The 24,487-nt window shown below is 40.3% G+C and overlaps 1 protein-coding gene across 1 annotated transcript in view; it reads right to left on the bottom strand.

The window, feature by feature from the left end:
* LOC108271228 (CLIP-associating protein 1) overlaps window positions 1-24,487 on the bottom strand; it is an 80,451-nt gene that overhangs the window by 31,040 nt on the left and 24,924 nt on the right. The window contains exons 9-19 of the mRNA XM_053683180.1: window positions 9,915-10,043; window positions 9,740-9,816; window positions 9,177-9,269; window positions 7,575-7,720; window positions 7,136-7,271; window positions 4,107-4,177; window positions 3,968-4,027; window positions 3,544-3,621; window positions 3,292-3,459; window positions 3,146-3,192; window positions 2,853-3,023 (exon numbers count right to left, since the gene is read on the bottom strand). Coding sequence (XP_053539155.1) covers window positions 2,853-3,023; window positions 3,146-3,192; window positions 3,292-3,459; window positions 3,544-3,621; window positions 3,968-4,027; window positions 4,107-4,177; window positions 7,136-7,271; window positions 7,575-7,720; window positions 9,177-9,269; window positions 9,740-9,816; window positions 9,915-10,043 — 1,176 coding nt within the window. The remainder of the gene's footprint in view (window positions 1-2,852; window positions 3,024-3,145; window positions 3,193-3,291; window positions 3,460-3,543; window positions 3,622-3,967; window positions 4,028-4,106; window positions 4,178-7,135; window positions 7,272-7,574; window positions 7,721-9,176; window positions 9,270-9,739; window positions 9,817-9,914; window positions 10,044-24,487) is intronic.

The raw sequence follows: 24,487 nt of genomic DNA, 5'->3' as shown, positions 1-24,487 counted from the left end.
TCAGCACAAAATTTGAACTCTTTCTAAGAAATCTCTCAGATCTACATTAAGGCCTAACATTGAAAATGATACCTTACACCTTATTCAACGAACTAAGAATCAGTGATACTATTACTGACTGTAGCCTAGCAGTTGTTATACACAATCCTGGATTTGGTCCGAATATCCCAGCAATCCAGCAGCGCTTGATTCACTTGGATGTCCTGAGAACGTCCACCATCTAAATGATATTTGGTCAGTGGTAGGCTTATGCAGCTCTTTTCCATTGATGGACCAGGAAAAATGGGGCTGATACATGTTGTGTAGCAACAGATATGTTATCAGTAACTGTACAGTATACCTACAAAGCAACCTATGTGGTAAATATAACTGAACATCGTCCTCACAGTGAAGCATAGTGGTGGTAGAATTATGTTGAGCATTTTGATTGTTTCTCTGACTAATGCCCTCCCTCCCTGTTGTGCCATATTCTTCCCACAGTGGATTTAATGGTGCTTTGTGGGATGTTTAAAGTTTACAATTAATTTTATAACCAAACTCTGAACATTACCAGGATTCATGTCAGTTTTGATAGGACCTTGGTCTTTATAATCTTGTTTGCTTTGGTAAGTTCTCAATCAAACTCTGACACCTTCCAGGAACAGGTGTATTTATAGTGACTTTCTGTGACATTTTAATTGCATTGATTTTTTTTTTACAGAGCCTAACATTTGCTCTGAAAACACCAGCGCTTCATGCCCTATACTACAGAATAAAAACACACTTTTATGACATGCCTAACAGCCAGTACAGTCAGTTTGGAGACCACTATCAGACTCCATGCAGGTGGTCCATGCAAACTTATTAATCACAGCTTCTCACGCAGTTTACCAATCACAGCTTACCAATCACAGCTCACCAACAACAGCTCATCAATCACAGCTTATCAATCACACCTTATCAACAACAACTCATCAATCACAGCTTATCAATAATAGCATATCAATCACAGCTCATCAGTCATAGCATACCAATCACAGCTTATCAGTCATAGCATATCAATCACAGCTTATCAACACCAGTTGATCAACAACATCTTATCAAATCACAGAGATGCCCAGCTCTGACAAACTTGACTCATCTGATTTAGCTTGATATGTGAGTCAGGTGAATCAGGTAAATCTGGTGTGAATCAGGTGAATCAGATGTGAATCAGGTGTGAATCAGATGTGAATCAGGTGTGAATCAGATGTGAATCAGGTGTGAATAAGATGTGAATAAGATGTGAATCAGGTGAATCAGGTTTGAATCAGGTGTGAATCTGGTGTGAATCTGGTGGAACGGGTGTGAATCAGCTGAAACAGGTGTGAATCAGGTGTGAATCGGATGTGAATCGGGTGTGAATCGGGTGTGAATCGGGTGTGAATCAGGTGTGAATCAGATGTGAATCAGATGTGAATCAGGTGTGAATCAAGTGAACCAACAACTGAGCTGGGCTTCCCTGAATCATCAGTACATGAGGACTAGCACAGGATGAGAGACAGGGAGGACTGAACACAGAGCCCAACTCTACACACACACACACACACACACACACACAGAATCCTTACCCTCCACATTACCAGGAGTTGCATCTTAGGCAAATAAAAGCAGGGGACCAAAGGAAAGGCAGAATATTTTGTTATTATTATTATTAGTGATATTAATTGTTGGTGCTATTAAATAATAAAAAACAAAAAGGTGTTGGATGCCTTTTAATAGTAATATGAAATGAAACAATATATTGCACCCTAAAACCAAGATATTTTGCATAATATCCATAAACGGTTTTAAGGGACAGTATAGCCAGAAATATGTTTAATGTCTAAATGTTTAAAGTCTAAAGTTTGCTTCCTTTATTTTGCACTGGAGCACTTTGAGTCTAGCATCGCTAATAAGTAAAGGAAGCTTACAGCTATCAAGTTAGGGGCCATTCCCACGTTGCGCCTAAAAACGTGTGGAAAACGCAGCCACACCGCTTTCACCTTCTTTCTGAAGCTCTCGGAGGTTGCACTCCCGTGGTGTCTGCCGTTGCTAAGCAACCATGAGCTACACTCTCCATGACGACAAGGAGGTTTTAGCACAGGATTAATGTACAGCACCGCATATTCCTTGCAGTAGTTCTGCTACTAGATTAATTTATGGAGAAGAGAAAAAAAACGCCCATCCTTCAAGTACATAGAAAACATGGAGAATTTCGCCAACTAATCCAAGAGCTCTGCCTGGACAATGGGCGATTCAAAGCCTATTTCAGAGTGGACAAAGAGAAAGGGTGAAGCTGATTGGTTGGTTCTTGGCACATGACCTGCGGTGCGTTTGCGTCATTCTGAAAAGTTTGGGTTTTTTTCATCTCGAAAAAAACGAGTGCGTCGCACTGCATGAGTGTCGCGTCTACATTTAAAATAACGAACTTGAGCACGCAAAAGACGCGATACGTGAACGGCCCCTTAGCATTCCTAAACCCCGGCCTGCCCCAACCACGTGTTAGATAATCTCATACAGACTTACTTACGTGGTTTCGGACATTATATGACACACGCATAGCTCCAGTAGAAAACTAGAAAAGCAAGCGTTGGACATTAATCATGTCTTGGCTGATTTACTACGTTGACTATATTGGCTACGTGGGGAAAATCCTACGTGTCTAGCTTTAGGATTGTGCTAATGAGCTGAATGTCTAGGATTGTGTGAGAGCAGAAGGATCAAGGGTCCCCTAAAGACTAAGAAATACTGCAATGCAGAATTTTTCTCTTTTTTTGTTTTACCACAGAACCCACTTTAACTTCTATTAACACTGCAACATTTCCTCTCCAAGTGCTGGTGTAATGTGTTACCTAGCGAGGCGTAGGAGCCAGGCGGCAGTGCACCGGCTGAGCTGAAGGGAGCAGCAGCGGGTACTTTGGGCATTCGAGACTTGGCGGTGGCAGCCGCGTTGACGTCAACATCGCTTCGTGATCGCTGCAGCGAGCCAGGTGTGGAGGACACTCTAGAGCTCACCACTTTATCTGAGAGACAAAGATGCAGTCACATACTAACAGTTAGGTCATTACACTACTGTACGCCAGTAACTGAAGGCCTAGGCATTACAATTCGATCACATCAGTTACAACAAATGACATATTCTTACTCCTGGCTGTACTGCTTCCTACAGATGCTTTAGCAGATTGAGGACGACTAAAAGAGACAGAAATAAAACATAAATGGAAGACATTTCATTTATATTTAAAAAAAAACAGTTCAGTTGCAGACAGTTGACCTTGACTCATGTCTTACTTGAGGCTCTCTTGAGAGCTGGAGGAGGAGCGATCGGATTGAGGGAGAGACATAACACTATCCGAGCTCTTCAGATGCGACTGCAGAGCCTTCTGATAGGTCAGCTCGAGAGCCTGAAAGAGCTGCTCCGCCTCCTTACTGAAGTGGCCGTGGAATCCCCAATAACACCTAAAAACACCAGGGATTCAGGGATATTCCAATCCAGATAATTTTCATACACAGACTCGAACAGTAAAAACCCAAATCACATACTTTCTGGCAACAGATCTGGCTTCTGCGTCTGCATCGTGGACTCCTTTCTTAATGGTTTCCATCAGAACAGCTAAATGTCTGAAATGACACAAAGCCAACCAGGTCTAAAGGAAGCTCTGGTGAAAGCAGATCCAAAATCAATACATGGGTTTTCTGTGCTCCCCTATGGAAACCACACATGCGGTATCTTATACCACCCTCAATCCTGATACAATCCTGTGCTCACAGGAAGTCCTAATAGAAGCCATGAGTGGCAGCCCCGGAGAGACCACTAGGGATAATGGAGTGGAGTGATCAAGGACCTGACCTCTGTGTGTGGATGCGTGTGCCAGTGAATATGTGATCATCCTGAAGAGCACAGCTTTGTCACTGTAAGTGTAAATGATGTAAAGCGGAGCTTTATGAAAAATGATCATGGTCCTACCTGTCTAGACAGCTCGTCTGCCACTCCTGGAGTAAAAGGTCTAAAAACTCATAACAGCGCCTGAGAATGAAAAAGAAAGGCTTAAATTAGTCTGTCAACACGTTATCTATTGATCACTAGAAAACAGCGATGGCCTTACCGCCGGACAGCCACGGATTTGGACGTGCAGTTACTGGTAATGATGGGGATAATCCGAGGATAATGTGTGTGCTGGGGGAGGAAAAAACACACTGATGAGTTAAAACATACACAGTAAAAAATATTTTTTTAAAATAAATAAATAAATAAATAAATAAATAAATAAATTTATTTTTTAATAAGCACAAGGCTACAATATTCTATTAGAAGTATTTCAAACTTTAAAGGGGCAGTTAGTACGATTTAAAGCAGCAGTTTGTAATTTATATCCCTGAGAGGTAATGATACCTGACAGGCAAGTTGTAAATGTAAGTAAAGTATGACAAGCTTTCCTTTTAACCCCAACTGATAAAACCCTTTGTGTTAAAACGACACATGACTCATGAGCTGTCTTTTAAGCTGGCGGCTCTTTTGACTGGTGATGAGGTAAATTTCTAGGGATCGAGCGATACTGATTTTTTAGAACCGATCCCGATTATTTGCATGTTTATGTGCCCGATAACCGATATGCAGAAGCAATATTTTTTTTATTGTTTTACTTCTGATTTTGACACATTGATAACAATACCACTGAACTGAACAAATCTGTTTTTTATAACAAGTGTATCAATTTCACTTCCACCTTGCATACAAAACAAAACAAAAATGAATAAATAGAGGGGTCTGAAAGAGTGCAAAAAATAAAAAATAAAGTGCACTGTTACTATAGTGTCTTTTTTCAAATAAAAGCTTCGATGAGGTAAACAGATTAGGTGACTCCGTGAATTTGTCTCTATTTTTTAGCACCAAGCTGCTTCAACTACATATTTATGTAACACATGTAATTTGTATATTAATGTACAAATTAATACATTAATATATACATATATATTAGTGTAATACATTAATGGCTGTTATGGCGGTCCTGCACGCAATTCTCAAAACGCCCACAAGATGGCCATTTATCGGTGTATCCGATAGTATAAAACCGATAACCAATTATGGAAAAATATCAGGAAAAACATCGGTAAAACCGATTATCGGTTGATCTCTACAAATTTCTGGGCTGGAAAAAATGTAAACAAACTATCCATTGCATAGCAATGTACTGCGAATCACATTTTTAAGATATCTTTGTGTATACAATAATGATACATCTAGTGATGTTTTTAAACGTTAAAAATGCTCCTTTTATTATAGTTATACCACAGTGTTGTGGAATTCTCAATTCTGATTTCGTTCAGATGACAGACAAGGTTTTTAAGGAAGGAGTCTCCAGTGTCAGTGTTTTGTAATAGTCTAAGGCAAATCAGTAACTTTAAGTTTTCCGACAGAGGAAAGTGTTTAGGACAATGGGCTTCGGACATTTTCAATCAGTAAAAAAAAAAGAATTATCGCCGCAAGTCTGTTATAAGATTAGTCAGGACACTGTTGGGTTTCTGTGTGTAGAGTATCGTGACTCTGTGTTTAGCTGCTGGTGAGCAGGGTGATTAGAATGGGGAGAGGTGTGAGCCCCCTGCTGGGCAAATAATTCATACCTCTCCACAATAAGATTGGTACAGAGATAAACCTAAATACAGCACAACTAAAGCTTTTTATATATATATATATATATATATATATATATATATATATATATATATATATATATATATACACATATATTAAAACTCAGTATACAACTTCCACAATAAAATGATAACATTTAAACCTAGTAGGCTAGATAAAAAAATGAAATATGAAAAGCAGCAAATTCTTTTAAAGCCCTGAATGTCCGCTTCAAGTCGGGTGGATCTTCGCCTCCATGCCGTGCATTAAAATCATATAACGCACACCTAGCCATGGATTATCCCGCTTATACCATGGTCACTTGCCAGCTTTGACAAGTTAAAGCTGTCATTGATGTTTGACTGAAAAGATAAAAATGACGGTTAATTTACGTTAGTTATTTTATATACGAGTCATCAGATCTAGAATGCTGCCCGCCCTAAATCATACACAGAGATAAAATAGTGCAATAAGATTACATTTATTTGAAATAATTATAGTAAATAGTTATTAGAGAGAGAGAGAGAGATTGTGCATGTGTGAATTACCTGCGTCTGTGCCGCGTCTCTACTAATGAAGCTGTGAGTTTAACTGTATGATGTTACTATGGTTACAGTTATTTATAGGCAGCACATTAATTTGGAACGGTGATTAAACTGACCAGAACTCCCTGTGCATTATACAGTTTTTAAAGCACAATTTCCATCAAATCAGAATCGAGTATTCGGACAGACCATGGTATAAGAGCCATTAACCACCACTGTGGAGTGTGACGTCACAAATAAATCCAATGAGCAACCCTAAAACAATCAATTTTTTTGGCCTCTGTTAAAAAGAGTTAAGAGAGAGAAACAAGCGTGAGGGGACGACTCTTTATAGCTACTATAAGTGAAAACAGGAACTAACTAATTTGAGGTTGTTCCACAACGTTAAACGGAGCTATAAACGGATATAAAGTGCTATGTTGTTGTTCAAACAAATGCAGTCATTGCTGTGTTATAAGAGTAAGAGTAATTAAAGGCTTGTTTATATAGGACAGTAATCACCTCCTGGTTCATGCTGGGCCACATCACACCACCCCGATCGGTGATTATTTTTCTAACAGCCCACCCTTTTGGGTTTTATTCTTTACTTACACAATAGCAGCCTCAGCAAATTGAGGCTGAATACAGTTCAAGCTCATAGCAGCTGAAGACCTTGATCACATGGGACTCCTGGGATTCAGACTCACAAGCTTCCAGTCAATAGCCCTCATCTACCAGATCCTATCCATTATATTCCTGCTATTAAATCTCTGTGACTGACAGACACAGCAGTCAAGCAGATGCTTCACTTATGCTTCAACACGAGCCCGGCGTGCTGGCACAGATATAATGCTCTGATCAATGGCAGTGATTTTCCGTTGTTTCCTACAATTTAACAATGGGCTGCACAAAAAGTACAGTAAATCTGGCCTTTATCAGTGTGGGATGAGGCAGCATGACAGCATAAACACGCACTCACTCGTATAATGAGGCGGATGGCTGCTACACCGGATGTGGCCATCACTTTAGCGCTGTTTGGGACGAGATTGAGCAACGTGGGCATGATGGACTCAGCTCCATGGTCAAACTTGTTACCCAGCATGGACGACAGATGCCTGGAGAGAAAGAAAAAAATACATCACAGATCACTTCACATGCTTACCGAATGATGCAGATCGATCGATTATTCTTCCTTCAATGCTGCCATTTGTATATTGTGTATGTGTGTACGCGATATAAATGTGTGTGTTTGTTTCAGTGTATTCATGCCACTCCATGATAATTGAATGTAATGCGTGAATCTTAAAAGCAATCCTGGAACCCGGTCAACTAATTGATCTTTTCCTTTATAGCCCTTTTAGAACCGACATCGTTTTAATAACAGCCACTTGGAGTGTCGAGCGATAACTTGAACGTACCCCAGTGTGATGCAGGCCTCACGGACAACTTGAGAGCGCAGGTCTTTAGCGGAGAGCTTAAACGCTCCTTCCAGCTGCCGCAGTTGTTGGAGGAATGCTTCATGATCAGTGGCTCCGGCAAGCAGCAGCGAACGCACCTTCTTCAGCTACAATAAATAAATGAATTCATTTGAATTCATGTTTGTAATATACAATTAAGAGCTGTCATTTAGATCCATTTAAGATGCACATTTTTTAGATGCACTATTTAGTCATTCAGACCCTGCGGAGTTTACCACCTTGCACAGGTGTGAACATAGCAATCACACTCGAGGGCTGACCAAAACAACCAGTCTGATTGCAGATCAAATCGAGAGCCAAAAGTATAAAGGCATATTAATCATTTGTGCTGTTGTTTTGTGTATCTTTTCCACTCTGCTGGCATGTAATACCTTTGGAGGTAAAAATTTTTTAGGACATAACCATATGCATGACCAGTAAATTTATAAACCATATTATTTCATTTGCCTTACTTACTTTAGTACTTACTGACCTACTTTACTTAATTTCTTACTAAATGACTTACATTCTTTACTCACTCACTGACTGACTACCTGATCCATCTTTTCACACTGAGGATAACTGAGGGACTCATACACTATGAACTATTACAAAAGGTGCAAACATTCACGATGCTCAAGAAGGCAACACGATACATTAAGAGCCAGGGGGGTGTAAACTTTTGAACAGGGTGATCTGTGTAAATTGTTGCTATTTTCTTTAAAGATCTTATTTTTTTCATTTAGTACTGCCCTTCAGAAGCTACATATATACATATATATATATATATATATACACTGATCATCCTATTCAAAAGTTTACACCCCCTGGCTCTTAATGTATCGTGTCACCTTATATAATAGTTGTTTACGAGTCCCTCAGTTGTCCTCAGTGTGAAAAGATGGATCTCAACATCATATAGCGACTGTTGGAAAGGAGTCAAATATGCAGAATATGCTGGAAAAGCAAAGAATGTGCAGGACCTGGAGGATTTTTCTGAAGAACAGTGGGCAGTTTAACTGCTCAGGACAAACAAGTCGTTGATCCTCCAGGTAACGACACACAGTATTAAGAATCTCAGAGTATTGAGCGTATGTAAACTTTTCAACATGTTCGTTTATGTAAAATCGTTAATATTGTGTCTTGTGGACTATATGTGAACATTTGTTATGTGAAATAGCTTATTCAGGGCAGAACCAAATTTAAAAAATGCAATTTTTATGATCCCTTTTAGTTCTTTTAAATTATTAACAATTAGCAGACTGTTCAAGGGGTATGTAAACTTATCACCTCAACTGTACTTACCTTCTTTACTTGCTTACACGCTGTTAATTTACTTACTAATTGTCTTGTTTTTATTCACACTTTCTTTAATCACTTACTTTATCAATCGCTTTACTGACTCGTTGACTCCCTCACTACAGAGACAGTATTTCAGTCAACCAGAGAAGCGGAACAGTATTCAAATTCAGGTGCCTTAGGCACAAGTAGCTTTAATCTAATCATTCTGAGCTTAACTTTGATTTTATCAACAACAGCAGGAAATGGCAGGAAATCGCTCACCGCGGTCACTCTGTGCTCCCAGTCCTGTTTTTCATCTGAGAGGACCTCTTTGATTTTATTCATGGAATCCTCAAGCTCTCTGCTGGAGTAAATCTGAAATGGGCACAAAGCACAGTCCTCATGAGCAGAGCCGGAACTGGCCGAATTCCAACCTGCATGGCCTCGTTGACCTTTCGATTACTATTAGAGCGATGGAAAATGACAAGCCCAGCAGTACATCATATTTCAGATGGAAAAAATACGAGCGTGGTCTTTTGCTGAGGCTTTCGTTTCAGGGTTACTGAATTTGTGCAACCGATTTTCACCTTTCAGTTAATATATACAGATATAGAGCGGTGTCAGCATTGCTAATGAGAAAAACCTAAGAGGCAGAGAGAGGAAAAACAGAATTTTACCACAAAAACCTTAGTGTTTGTGAGCGAATGAGACGGCTCCATGGTAACAGTGCAAATTATAAACAGTATGAATGATAAACAGAACGTTCTACCTTGAGCAATGTCTATAAACCCACTTATAATCAATAGGAAGTAAAAGTTAATATGAAATAATAAAGTGGGTCTTACCTGTATGGTGGGCACATCCTCAAAGGCACGGATGAAGTCTTCCTCATCCAAAGCACCAGCAGCTGACACCTCTTTTCCTGTAGGAACACAAACAGATACACACAAATCTATCAGTATAATTATTCTAGATGTCATTATTTACTAGATACAATATGGGGGGGGTTGGCACACTAACCTGTGCTCTTGGTGCTGGAGGCAGAGCTTGGTCTGCGCATGGATCCTGTTCGGCGGACAGACGCTGCTCCTTTAGAGGAGGCGGAGGAATGGCCTCCATCCACAGAGTCATCATCATCTATGTTCTTATCTGGAAAGAAAAGAAAAAAAACTTCAATGGAAATACTTTTTCACTTCTCTCAGTGTTGAAACCTGCGTAACTTCTGATTCAGAAATTAAATTCCCTGTTTTTGAATGTATGAGCAGCCATGTGTTTAGAGTGCATTGTACTCCAGTCCCCCAAAAATGGCTACTACTTCAGCCTCCAACTGGTTTTATTGCAAATGATGCAAATATGTCAAGCTACATAAAAGTAACCAAACATTGTCAAATTCTGTTCTTCAAGCATTATCTAGCCTATAAATATCAATATAACTACATACTATTAAAATCTAAGGCTTAAGCTAATATCTAATAGTCATCACTGCTAGCTAGCTGTGCTGTGAGGTGAATGCTAGTCATGAGAGCTTTCTGTAAATATCTAAAAGCCATCATTGTTAGCTAGCTGTGGTGCGTGCTCTGAAAACTTTGGACATGGTAAGCTAACAGTGAGCCCTTTAAAGACAGCGCACTGATGCTAGATGTATAGTAATGTGAATGTTATGTTTAATTAATAATAAACCTAGCCATAAGATGTCGCTCTTAGGCCAGCCATGATGCAATATTAATAGTATATCTGAGTGCTAGGCTGTCTGTGCTGTAACGCAAGTACTATGCTACTCAGACTGTGATGTCAGTGCTAGGTTAGCCATAAGATCATGTGACATCAGAGCTAGGCTAGTCGTGATGTAATGTGATGATGTGAGAGCTAGACTAGTCGTAATGTGATGATGTGTTGTGATGATGTGATGTGAGAGCTAGGCTAGTCATTCTGTGAGGAGAGAGCTAGGCTAGTCATGATGGGATGATGTGATGTGAGAGCTAGGGTAGTCATTCTGTGAGGAGAGAGCTAGGCTAATCATAATGTGATGATGTGATGTGAGAGCTAGGCTAGTCGTCATGTGATGATATGTTGTGATGATGTGATGTGAGAGCTAAGCTAGTCATTCTGTGATGTGAGAGCTAGGCTAGTCGTGATGTGATGTGATGTGAGAGCTAGGCTAGTCATTCTGTTATGTGAGAGCTAGGCTAGTCATTCTGTGAGGAGAGAGCTAGGCTAGCCGTGATGTGATGTGATGATGTGATGTGAGAGCTAGGCTAGTCATTCTGTGATGTGAGAGCTAAGCTAGTCATGATGTGATGATGTGATGTGAGAGCTAAGCTAGTCATGATGTGATGATGTGATGTGAGAGCTAGGCTAGTCATGATGTGATGATGTGATGTGAGAGCTAGGCTAGTCGTGATATGATGATGTGATGTGAGAGATAGGCTAGTCATTCTGTGAGGAGAGACCTAGGCTAGTCGTGATGTGATGATGTGATGTGAGAGCTAGGCTAGTCTTGATGTGATGATGTCTTGTGAGAGCTTGGCTAATCATTCTGTAAAGAGAGAGCAAGGCTAGCTGTGATGTGATGATGTGATATGAGAGCTAGACTAGTCATTCTGTGAGGAGAGAGCTGGTCTAGTCATTCTGTGAGGAGAGAGCTAGGATAGGCGTGATGTGATGATGTGAGAGCTAGGCTAGTCATTTTGTGAGGAGAGAGCTAGGCTAGTCGTGATGTGAGAGCTAGGCTAGTTGTGATGTGATGATGTGATGTGAGTACTAGGCTAGTCATTCTGTGAGGAGAGAGCTAGGCTAGTCGTGATTTAATGATGTGAGAGCTAGGCTAGTCATTCTGTGAGGAGAGAGCTAGACTAGTCGTGATGTGATGATGTGATGTGAGAGCTAGGCTAGTCGTGATGTGATGATGTGATGTGATGTGAGAGCTAGACTAGCCCTTAGGTGATGTCAGTGCTTGGCTAGTTGTGATGTGATGTGATGATGTGATGTGAGAGCTAGGCTAGTCATGGTGATGATGTGATGTGAGAGCTAGGCTAGTCATTCTGTGAGGAGAGAGATAGGCTAATCGTGATCTGATGATGTGATGTGATGATGTGATGTGAGAGCTGGACTAGCCATTAGGTGATGTGATGTGAGTGCTAGGCTAGTCATGATGTGATGTGATGTGAGAGCTAGACTAGTTGTGATGTGATGATGTGATGTGAGAGCTAAGCTAGTCATTCTGTGAGGAGAGACCTAGGCTAGTTGTGATCTGATGATGTGATGTGAGAGCTAGGCTAGTCATTCTGTGAGGAGAAAGCTAGGCTAGTCATGATCTGATGATGTGATGTGATGATGTGATGTGAGAGCTGGACTAGCCCTTAGGTGATGTGATGTCAGTGCTAGGCTAGTCATGATGTGATGTGATGTGAGAGCTAAGCTAGTCATTCTGTGAGGAGAGACCTAAGCTAGTTGTGATCTGATGATGTGATGTGAGAGCTAGGCTAGTCATTCTGTGAGGAGAAAGCTAGGCTAGTCATGATCTGATGATGTGATGTGATGATGTGATGTGAGAGCTGGACTAGCCCTTAGGTGATGTGATGTCAGTGCTAGGCTAGTTGTGAGTGATGATGTGATGTGAGTACTGGGCTGGCATTAATGTAGTGTTTGCCTTTTAAAATGTGAGATCCTGACCTAAATGAGCATAAACATGCCTTCACATTTAGATATCCAAGGTTTCATATTTAAAGATCACTTTAGATATCCAAGGTTTAATCACAGTAGAGGAAAGCACAGTGTCAGTGGTGAATAATACATAATGCTTTGTTTTGCTTAATACAACTTATTTTAGCATGACTTCTCTAATCATCTCTAACCATCAGTTGAATTTTAACAATAGGAAAACTACCCAAACAGATCAGGGTTGCTAAGTTAAACGCGAAACCTTTGTAACTATGAATCTGAAAGTGGGAAATCTGTCCAAAGAATATGGCATGTACAAGTGCCATCCATGATGTGAGGTCAATGCTAGGCTAAATGCAATGTGATGCCAATGCTAGGCTAGTCGTGTTCAAGGGTTTCCTCTGTGAAGGGCACTATCTTATTCAGCACAACCTTATACTGGAAGTGACTATATATTTCCCCTTGAGTCGTACATGTGAGGGCTGCACTGAAACGTGCCAGACCGGCAATCAATTCCAATGAATTATTAACACACGCACACACGCACACACACACACACAACAAGCCAGAGCAGTTCACCAAAGACATCATTCATTTGTCCCAATCCATCTTTTTCACACACGCTTCCTGTGATAAACACTTCTTCTCTGTGTAGTGATTTCTAGATAGACAGTATCAAAAATAGTATTTTGCACAAGGCAGAAGGACAGACATATCTAAGACAGTGACACATTCAACTAAATATCAACTCACAGTCCTAATTATCAGCAACATACATTCAAACGAGACACTGATAGTGAAAAAAGCCACATCTGTTCCCAGTCCATTCCACTGTCACCGCTTCAAGATGCTCTCGCTCACTCTGCGATAAAGATTAGCTACTGTTCACACCCGTTCGGCATTCACACCCGATGCTGCTATCTGTTCTCGACCCCGTCTGCCTCTCTTCTTCTGCCTCTCTCTCCCTCTTTCCCTCCCTCCTTTGATGGAAAGAAAGAGAGATGCTTACAGGCGCAGATCCTCCGGCATACCAGTTTCCTCAACATGCCGTCACACTCTCTGGCTCAGCCTCATGCTGCCGGTGTCTCCACAGCCTGCCCCTCCTTCCCTGCTCGCTGTGTGTGTGTGTGTGTGTGTGTGTGTGCATATGTGTGTGTTTGTGTGTGTGTGTGTGTGTGTGTGTGTGTGTGCGTGTATGTGTGTGTGTGACTAAGGTTGCTCTTTTCGAGTGTGTGGTCGGATGTGTGGACAGGCACGCACTGAACATGGGTATCTCTGCATGAGTCATACAAGCACCCTCCCTCCCCCTGCATATGTGTGTGTGTGTGTGTGTGTGTGTGTGTGTGTGTGTGTGTGTGTGTGAGAGAGAGACAAGTACACCAGGAACACACCGTTTAGATGATGTGCCACTCTGTAAAAGCACCACCCAATTTACTTGATGGGGGAAGGGGTGACATGGTTGGGGGGAGGGGCTAATAAACACACACACACACACACACACACACACACACACATACACAAAACAGGCTGTGTTAGAAATGATGTACATATAATGTACACTGACCATGTATATACTCTATACTATATACTACTTCTTGAAGTGGTATGTAGTACAGTGTACCATATGCAAGGAATAAAACATGAAAGGGCATGGGAAAATTCTAGGGAAAATAATCCCGTTATTAGCCTTAGATTATGTGGAGCGTTCACCATACAAGTCTCTGTAATTGGGTTGTTACTATAGAAATGAGTGCATTAATATAAACCTTTCGTTTGAATGACAGCAGGAACTACTGTCAGAGCTGATGTTATAGAAAATCAACAGCGCTGTGGTATAAGTAAGAACTGTAATTCAGTAAACTACACAGTCATGTGATTAGCTGCCAGCTAAACTAACTACTGGATACAGTTCCCTCAGATTTACCTCAGAATTATTATTATACCCCACATTTACAGTATTATAACTCTGAAATATTTATCTCTTGGTTGTTAAAGCCAAAATACGTTAACAAGAAATGGCAGAAAATGTCCTAAAGTCAGTCAAAAGCTGCTCATTAGCCTCCATTTTGGAACAGGAGTTTAATGTCATTAAAGCAATGGCACACTTAGCATGACTAGCTAAAAAAAAAAAATTTGGTATTATGTAAGCTGCCACAGACAGTTAAAAGCTTTTGAAGAAAAAATATTAATAAATTATTCGTTATGTATTAATGTTAATGACTGCCACAACTATGAATAAAATAGTAGCAGTGTACATGCTACTGTATTTAGCCATTGCTAATAGTTGTATGTTAGCATTAGCTTGTTCACTCATAAAAAAAAATAACTATAAAAAAATAGCTCAGCTACATTTAAGGCTACCTTTTTCTTTTTAGAATTCCTGGTATTTTAGTTATTTTAAATTAAATGTGTTAAAATGAAGAAGAAAAAATACGGAACATAAAGTTCCATCATATTTTCTCCATCTTTGATTTTACACACACACACACACACACACACACACACCTGCCATCAGGAGGGTTAATCACTTCTCTATTTCTGTAAATATAAGTTTTATTGTAAAGTATTAAGATAAAGATTACGTGCATTGGGCATTTCAACATAAACTGTACATCTATATTGATATTAAAACAAAAGGCCTGGGTCAACTGGAGATTTATTTCTAAACAGTTAGCAGAGGGTTAAAGTAGCATGTTTAGAGATTAAATGGTGTTTTAGATCACCCACTGTCTTCCCAAAATGTCACTGGCTGATTGGAGATCAGACCATCTGCCCCTCTAAAGTGCTCCCTCACTGTAATAATACACGCCTGATGAATCTGCACCCAAAGCATCCTGACATTGACAGTGGACACTTTCTGATGCGTCACCAGAGAAAGTGAGTCACTGAACGGACGCTGGTATAGGAACACACTGTGCTGATGGAGTAAACTGGGTTAGTAGAGAGACGCCGTTAATGGAGCAGAAAGTATAAAACTGGTTTGATTTTTTATATCACAATGTGTTGGGGGGGTCGGTATGAGTCTAGCAAGCTACACACACTTAATTTTGTTAAGCTACACGGACATCACACTGTCTTTTTAAATATACTATTACTATTAAAACATACCTTAAATTTGTATAATGACAAATTATACAAATTTAAAATCACCTAAAAATCTTGTTTTGATGACAATTCATTTTTTGAATATACTGACTAATAAATTGCCTGATGATGATGATGATGATGAAAGGGCACGTGAGCTTCTACAATGTTATTGCATGCGACTGTGCTTGCATATTAGAGAATAAAAGAATTTCCACACATTGATTAGACTCTGCACTAAAATTAACGTTATCCAATCGCATGTACGTCTTTATAAACAAGTGCAGAACTCGATACAAACCAGGTATTATGCCAGAATCACCTTTTAAATATGTATACTTCCAACAGGAAGGACGCTACTGAAGTAAAACTATCCAGACATTTGGCCATGCTGTGAATTTGGGCCTGTTTGGATTCATTAAATAATGTAAGCAGTTTTAATGTAACTTGGTTACAATGACAACTCCATATAAATCCTACAAACATTCAACCACTCTGCCTTGAGATATCGCACTAACAAGAATCTTGGACAGACGCATGAAGGGAAGGACGGGCGGATCAAAAAGATGGCAGATAGCCAGAAAAAAGGCCTTGAGTCCTTGAACATGAAAGCTTCAGAAACAGGAAGGAGGCTATTGAAGGAAAAAGTATTTCACTCCTGAGTGATGCAACACAAAAGAGTTCACCTCATCATCTGGAGATTGTGTATTCAGTCCCCAACAATGCCATAACCATCCATAGCCAAGAGTCCAATAGAGCAAAGCTAGCCGTGCTCTCTGAGCGAAAGGAATAGCATAATGTTCCTCCACTGTCAATCACAGAGACACTAGCCAATCGTGGCAGTCTGTGAGCTCATGTATGCAGAAGAGTTCTTTACTCCAAGTGTTACACTGCATGAGTTCAAGCTCAAAAAGATGCAGTTGTTTGGCTTCTTATGTCTTAGAGGAAGCACATGTTAGCCTTCACCCTCCCCAATTGGTAGCTGTCGTGTGATAGACGACAGATGGGTAGGAATTGGCCAAGACAAGACAGATTTGTTTATGCCGAGTAGTTTATGCTAAAAATCGAACAATGTCAGCTGTTACCATTATTCATATCCACAAGCACATGATCAGTAGAATACAAAGAACAGAACAAACGTCATACTAATTCGCATATAATACGTAGACAAGACAGTATGATTAACAACACAGAGCTATACAACATAATCGGTACCAAAAATACTGATATGAAAAAGACATTTTTACAATCTAAAGTGCTGTGATGTTGTTTTGCCAAGATGTTCCACCAAAACCTAGAGTAGAGGGCACGGTGGCTTAGTGGTTAGCACGCCTGCCTCGCACCTCCAGGGCTGGGGGTTCAATTCCCACCTTCACTCTGTGTGCTCGGAGTTTTCATGTTCTTCCTGTGCTTCGGGGATTTCCTACGAGTACTCCGGTCTTTCCTCCCCCAATCCAAAGACATGTGCTGTAGGCTGACTGGCATCTCTAAAATTGTCAGATGTGTGTGATTATGCCCTGTAATGGATTGCCATCCCATCCAGGGTGTCCCCTGCCTTATGCCCAGAGTCCCCTGGAATGGGGTCCAAGCTCCCCCATGACCCTGTGTAGGATAAGCAGCATGGATGGAAATAAAGGAAGAATGAAAGCTTCATTTTGGTAGTAACATATATTTTAACATCCTAGCAATATCAGGAGTTGGTCATTTCAAGTAACTGATGATATCTGCAATAACCTTAGAAAAAGAGGGTACATGGGATATGACTTCTGGAAATACAGACATAACAGACATCCTGAGTGGCGTGGTCATAGTTTGGAAGAGAGAATTCCCAGCATTTCCGTCATAAAGCTTTTAGGAAGCCCATTTCAGATCAATGTATAAAAACTACACTCAAGTGCAAATATAATATTGTATACATTATATTATCTCGTATAAAATAACCAATTATCAGTATAGAATACACACATTTTATCCTTCTGGAAGGGAAAGTCATATGAGAATGAACATTTAATTTCTACTCCTTATAATATTTTTCCACAAGATGGCAGTATTCTCTATCTATAACTATCACCCTAGACTTCGAGTGTGTGGGTATATACATCCTACGATTTCCAGATATGTAAAGTGGATTAGTTAATATTACGGAGACTGGATATTCTTGCTGTGACTGGATGTTAGACATCATTAGTAAAGTAGTTTGTAAAATGTACATATAGTACGTTTGTACATTTAGTAAACAGAAAGATTTCAAGAGAAAAGGTCAGTGTCTATCTGGCCAAAACACACAGACGGCCACGCCACACACTAACTCTTAGTGACAGCTGACTGCTCACACCATAATTGGGAAATGAGTTAAAAACAGCCAAGACACATACCAAACACTGAACCCAGTAATCAACACATTCCAGACAAACTTTTAACATGCTGAGCTTGGACTTTTTCAGTTATGAAGTGAGATGGAAATTATACGCTTGCACTGACACACGGCTCAGAGTTGGCTAAAAATGCAGAGATGCGCCATAAAAGTGCAGCCGTTGAAAAGCTACAGCGTGTCGCTTCGGCTCACATTTATTCTCGGATGAAATCCATTAATTCTTATTGACAGGGAAGGGAGGAAAGTGCTGGAATTTTGAGAGCAGGAGGTTTGGGTCTCGGATCGTTCCTGCAGATCAGCTTAACCTCAATCAGAGCAACAAAAGCTCTAAGCCGCACAATGTTTATGTACGACTCATGTTTCTTAACACTGAAAACTCTCTCGAATAAAGCTAACATTGCAAAATAAAGAACTCTGAACTGTCACATGTGAACAAGACGCTAGAATGTCCTACTTTTTGGTCCTTACAGCTTAACTTGGGTTAGACCAACCCTCATAAAAGTAGGTTTTAACTAGGTCAGAGTGTGTCCTTTACCTATCCCTTAAAATGTGGCCTAATTTCTCTCCTCTGCCACAATACAAGCCTCTAATCAGTCTGTTTCAGGTACCTCCTTATTAGGCCTCTCAGGTCAATGTGTTCCCTAATACTCAGACACTGCAGATGGCTTCATACTGTAAATAACATTCCTGACCACAGAGCTGGAGTCATTCATAAAGACCACAGCTGTACTAATTGGTATAAGGATGAGGAAGTGTGCAAAAAGTGCTCAGCTGGTCAAGTAAATCAATTTCAGGAGAAATGAGAATGACAGGCACAGTAAGATACTATATACAAAGCAGTTCTGTGTTAATTCACATCACTGAAAAACACTGACTAAACGGTTATAATTCTGTTTAAAGATATTTTTTATTATTATTTAGTACTACCCTTTAGAAGGTACATAAGATATTTACATGCTTCTCAGAAGACAAAATAATAACAATTTACACTGATCCTCCTGTTCAAAAGTTTACACCCCCCTGGCTCTTAATGTATCATGTCGCCTTCTTGAGCATCAGTGAATGTTTGGACCTTACGTAATAGTTGTGTACGAGTCCCTCAGTCGTCTTCAGTGTGAAAAGATGGATGTCAACATCATATAGCGACTGTTGGAAAGGAGTCAAATATGCAGAATATGCTGGAAAAGCAAAGAATGTGCAGGACCTGGAGGATTTTTCTGAAGAACAGTGGGCAGTTTAACTGCTCAGGACAAACAAGGAACTCATGAACAACTATCACAAAACATAAATACAGCTGTGGATTATTCAGTTAATGACACACAGTATTAAGAATCAAGCGTATGTAAATTCATTCATTTGTGTAAATTCAGTTTTTATTTTGTCTTGTGGACTATATGTAAACATCTGTTATGTGAAATAGAAAACTAAATAAATAAAAAAAACTAAATGCAATTTTTATGATCCCTCTTTTTTTTCTGCATATATAAAGTGTTTCCATCGGCAACCGTTACAGTAAGCTGCAGTATTATTGACACCCAAGGTAAAGATGGGCAAAAAAAAAAGTTATGGTTAATTCAATTATTTGAAGTAAATTTATTCTAATAATAATTTTTAAAAAAAACCCTTCAACACTTATTGGCACTCCTAGAAATTCACAAGAACAAAATGTAACTAAAGGTTGTTCCAGTTTATATGTAACTTTTTTAATATCACTTAAGTGTTTAGGAAAAGGTCATCCATGACTTCCTGTTTCACTAGAGTCTAAATATAAGGTGACGCAAAGGCCAAATTTCATTAGAGAGTGTGCATTATAATTTAGAAAAGCAATGACAACAAATACAGTACACCTAATCCCTGATTTTCAGACTCCCCTTATCTAAATGGCTACTACAACAAATACCAATTTCCCCTCTGTCACATCACTAAATTTGGCATAGTGGACATTATTCATACTGTCCCAGGCCATGATAGAATAAATTGGACTACTGCTAAAGCGAACGAGCATCAGTGCAATCGTCACTTTTGTGCATCGCAAAGTGCATCGCAAATAAAGTTGAAAACGTAGTGAAGCCCATTAAGAAGAAAGCAAAGAGAGCTAGGAAAACCAAACAGGTGAGCCGTATATTATTATTATTATTATTATTATTATAATAATCTGGCTGGTCCATGGAATGCAGTATAATTCTTCCCCATTATATAAAATAGGGTCTCTCTTTGAAAAATAGATGACATCCTCCTGTTTTTCATAGATTTTTATTTATTTATTTATTTTAGTTTGAATTTCTAATGCATCTTAGTGTATGTATAACTGCAGCTGCTGAGGCAGAGAAACCAGAGAAACCTCAGAAACCTCAGACGTAGCCACCCAGGACAGAACTGCAGTGTGGGTATTCCAGCTTTGGCTCAGACAGAAAGGGAAAAGGAAACACAGGACGCTTCTGTTCAGTGCAAACCAATACACTATTCAGAACAGTAACAATGAGCACGGCGCTCTCCTGGGATTCATCACAGCTGAAACGTGTGATGAATCCTAGGAGAATCCCATGACACAGTCTTCATCATAAGAAACAGGAGAATCACACCAGTGGATGCTATGAAGAGACTACCGCAAAAGAGCCAGGGGGGAGTTACACATACAGTAGAGTTTAAAGTCTAACTTCACTACCAAGGTAATGGAAAACTAATAGAAATTTGTCAAATGATAATTCTCAAACTACATCATTTCCCCTCTTCATCACCTGTCACCAGAATACTAGCACAACCTCTCAATCACTAACCGTCACTTCCTGTTTTTAAAGTATTTACAGTAAGCAGCTCATGTTTAACCATTCATTACGAAGTCTTGCCATTCTAGGAGTGCGGGTATGTTCTGAGCCTTTTTATTACTGACTACCTTACCATGTGTTGAACACTTGCTGTGTTTTTGGATTTCTCTTTGGAATACACTTTGACCTTGTTGCACCGTACTTTTCTTGGTATTGGGCTAAGACCTCCTGTAACTGTTAATGAACCCAGCATGGCTTCATAAACCTTCAGAAAATGCAAAGATTCAACCGTGACTTGTTATGACTTCATTATACTCGAGACACAAAATGAGACTTCCTATTTTTGGCTAATACATAACGATAGAAAATACACTGCACTGTACAGCATCTGACCAGTTCGGTGGCTGATTCATGGGGCAGGTGATGTGTGCGAGAAGAAAAGAGCTCTGGCTTGGCAGGCAGCCACAAGGCCCCAAGTGAGGGTGGAAATCCAGCCTGATCAGGACATTCAGGTGCTAAGCTTTGCACATTGGTCTACTGCAAATATTTCTCCCTCTAAATGTAAAACTCACATGATCTGCTCTCAAAGACGTATGATTTTCACTCATAAGCTTAGAAAATCCAGTGGTAAAGTCAGGAACAAGGTGAAGGAACACATCCTAAATAAAGAGACGCTCTTATTTTGGAGAGTAGCGTCACTGTGTGTGGGTTCAGCACAGTGAAAGAGCGACACATACCCAGCGGGTCCTACACACATTCTCTAACACACACACACACACACGCCAAGATGCTGGAAACACAACAGTCATTCCAGTGACACCTTTCAGTGTTCCTCTGCCAGGCAGCCATATACACACATACACACAACTGCACAAATAGACACACACAGATTTGATACGGGCCCAAATCTATCCCTACATTCACACTAGCAAGCAACAGCATGAGAGGTGAGCATTCGTTTTCTACGAACGTGCATGCCTCAGCTGCGATTTCTGCGATCGCACAACAAGCAACACTTAAATGATATTTTCTCAATTGTCCTGTATGCAAAATCGCTATGACACAATAAATCAACAAATCCAAACGATTGACTCAAATGATTCCTCAGACCAGTCCTATACAGTGTGGGCCACCGTTTCATCAGTTCCACACCCACAACTCTAGTTCCTATCTGCTATTAGTTCCCATTTACTGCTCAACGTGCAAAACTGGAAATAACCATAGATTCATCATGTCCTGTCATATTCAACTTCTCATTAAGTGTGTATAGAGACATTATAAACAAACAAAAAAAAAGCTCCCCACTTACAGCTGAATTACTTCCTATTTACTACTTGACGATCAAAAATGAAAGAAAAACCTTTTTTATGTCAACCAGTCATATATAACCTTTCCTTAAATGTGTATAGGGAAAATGTGAAGAAAAATAAAACTTGGAAGCAAGTATCAGAGATCGTTGGTTCATCTAGAGCAGGGGTGTCCCATTCTAACCAAGCAGAAACCACACCTGAATCCAGTGAAAGCCAGGATCAGCTAATTAAACCGGTGGAATCAGGTGTGGTTAGTGCTTAATTGGAACGAGAACCTGCACCCACACTGGCCCTTTCCGGATAAGACTGGCGAGCCCTGCTCTAGAATGAGTGTACATTGCTAGTACAGTTAGCTTGTTTTGCTACTCTGCAAACGAACTAGTTTGAAGCCTAGCATGTATCATGTAAAACAAACAACTCATTTTCACAATGATTAGTACATTTAAAATTGCTTTAGAAGCTGCATATAGCTATTACTGATTTTCACTGGAATTAAAAACATTTTTTTAAAAAGGTTGGACAGACCACACAATTAGTGGCTGCTACAGGCCAAGAGACTTGTTGCTTGCTACTGTAAATGAAGGGATAAAATACCATGCTCATTCAATCATACTGAGCACTTCCTTCCATCCATCCATCCATTTTCCGTAACGCTTATCCTACACAGGGTCACGGGGAGCCTGGAGCCTTTCCCAGGGAACCCGGGGCACAAGGTGGGGGACACCCTGGATGGGGTGCCAACCCATTGCAGGGCACAATCACACACACATTCACACTCTACAGACAATTTGGAAATGCAGATCAACCTACTGTTTTTGGACTGGGGAGGAAACCCCCGAAGCACAGAGAGAACATGCACACAGAGCGAAGGCAAGATTGAAACCTGCAACCCTGGAGGTGCGAGGCTAACCACTACCATAGTCACCGCACCGTCCCATCCCCCCCCGTCCCCTTGAGTACTTTATTTCCTCACAATTCCACCACCTTGCATTTATTTTTAACGACCAAGCTTTCCAGAACTGTTCCACAGTTATAGGTTGGCCACCACTGCACTTTCAATTAAACATACGATTTGAACTCTATATCAACTTACACAAAAAAACTCTGAATGAGGAGTTCATTGCTAGCAGCACATAGCAGTAACCAAACCTACGCAGAGTTAAATAAAATGTTCTATGATGCCTGTGATTGCATCATACTAAGAACAGTGTTCATTTTGTTATTACCAGTCAGTTATTATTGTGCTTATGAATATTGAGGAGTACCAAAAACCATGTACTGAATAAATTATACTGTTGCACCCCAACTTGCTACTTATAATTAATAGACAGCAAACAGAAGTTTCCTAATGATTATTCCTGCAGAAAGATTAGATAGTTTTCCTCACATGGCACATGTTAAAAAAAATTAAGCTCTTTAGCATCAACATTTAATCCTGTGTAAGAAATATGAGAACTGGCACGAAGCAAGACGTCACTCAAGATGAATTCACGCCAATAAATGAAACTAAGTCAGGCAGCAACTTGCTGCTCCCAGCACATAAAAGCCTCATTAGCATGACGCCACAGGATTCGAGAACGATAATGAAGGTCTATAAAAGTGCACCTGCGACATTCCTAATGAAAATGAGGTCAGCTATTAAGCGTCAGAGTCATCCTTACGTAAACAGTGTGTTAAACTCACAACATGTATCCACGCACGGCGGCGTGTGCATGAAATCTCAATCACCTGCCGGAGTCTATAAATATTCCGAGAAGAAATGTACTGGAAATGATTCCTGCCTGCTTGCTGAGCTCTTACCTTCCCCAGACGTCATGTTCGATGCAGTACAGTTAGCGTGGTTATAGAAGTGCGAGCGTTTGCTCTCCTTTGCTCTGCATAGCTTCAGTCTCCTGTCTTTCCTGCTCCCTTCCCTCCCTCCCTCTCTCGTTCTCAGCTCTCTCTTTCTCGCTCTCCCCCCCTCTCTGTGTGATCTTGTGACTGCAGATACAAAGTGCCACCGTTCTCCAAAAAAAGAGGCTGCAGCTGCTTGTTCAAGCCTCCTCGTCTACTTCACCTCAGTTCCTAATCCCATCTTTTCATTCTCTTTCTCCATTTCACCCTCTCTGCACTTGGCCGCCTTCACAAAGGGGACTTTTCCATTCTAGTGAACTGTATGGGCTACAGGACGGGTGCTTTGACGTTTGCTCACATTTAAGCAGCACAAAAGAATACTGACTGGCTTCCACATCCTCCTTCAGATACGCAACAGAAAGAAAGACTCTTTAGAGCTTTTATCCACTGTGCTATTTAACATTTAAGGCCTGGGGGTGTAAATATTTTTAGTTTGGTGAAGTGTTCTTTATGTTTGCAGTACGGTTGCACAAATTCAAAACTCCGTATCTGTCAATCCATTGAAGG

Source organism: Ictalurus punctatus, chromosome 10, assembly GCF_001660625.3.
Source record: "Ictalurus punctatus breed USDA103 chromosome 10, Coco_2.0, whole genome shotgun sequence".
In the NCBI taxonomy this organism is placed as follows: Eukaryota; Metazoa; Chordata; class Actinopteri; order Siluriformes; family Ictaluridae; genus Ictalurus; species Ictalurus punctatus.
Note: the sequence above shows the minus strand (reverse complement) of the source record. Positions and strands in the feature narration are given on the sequence as shown.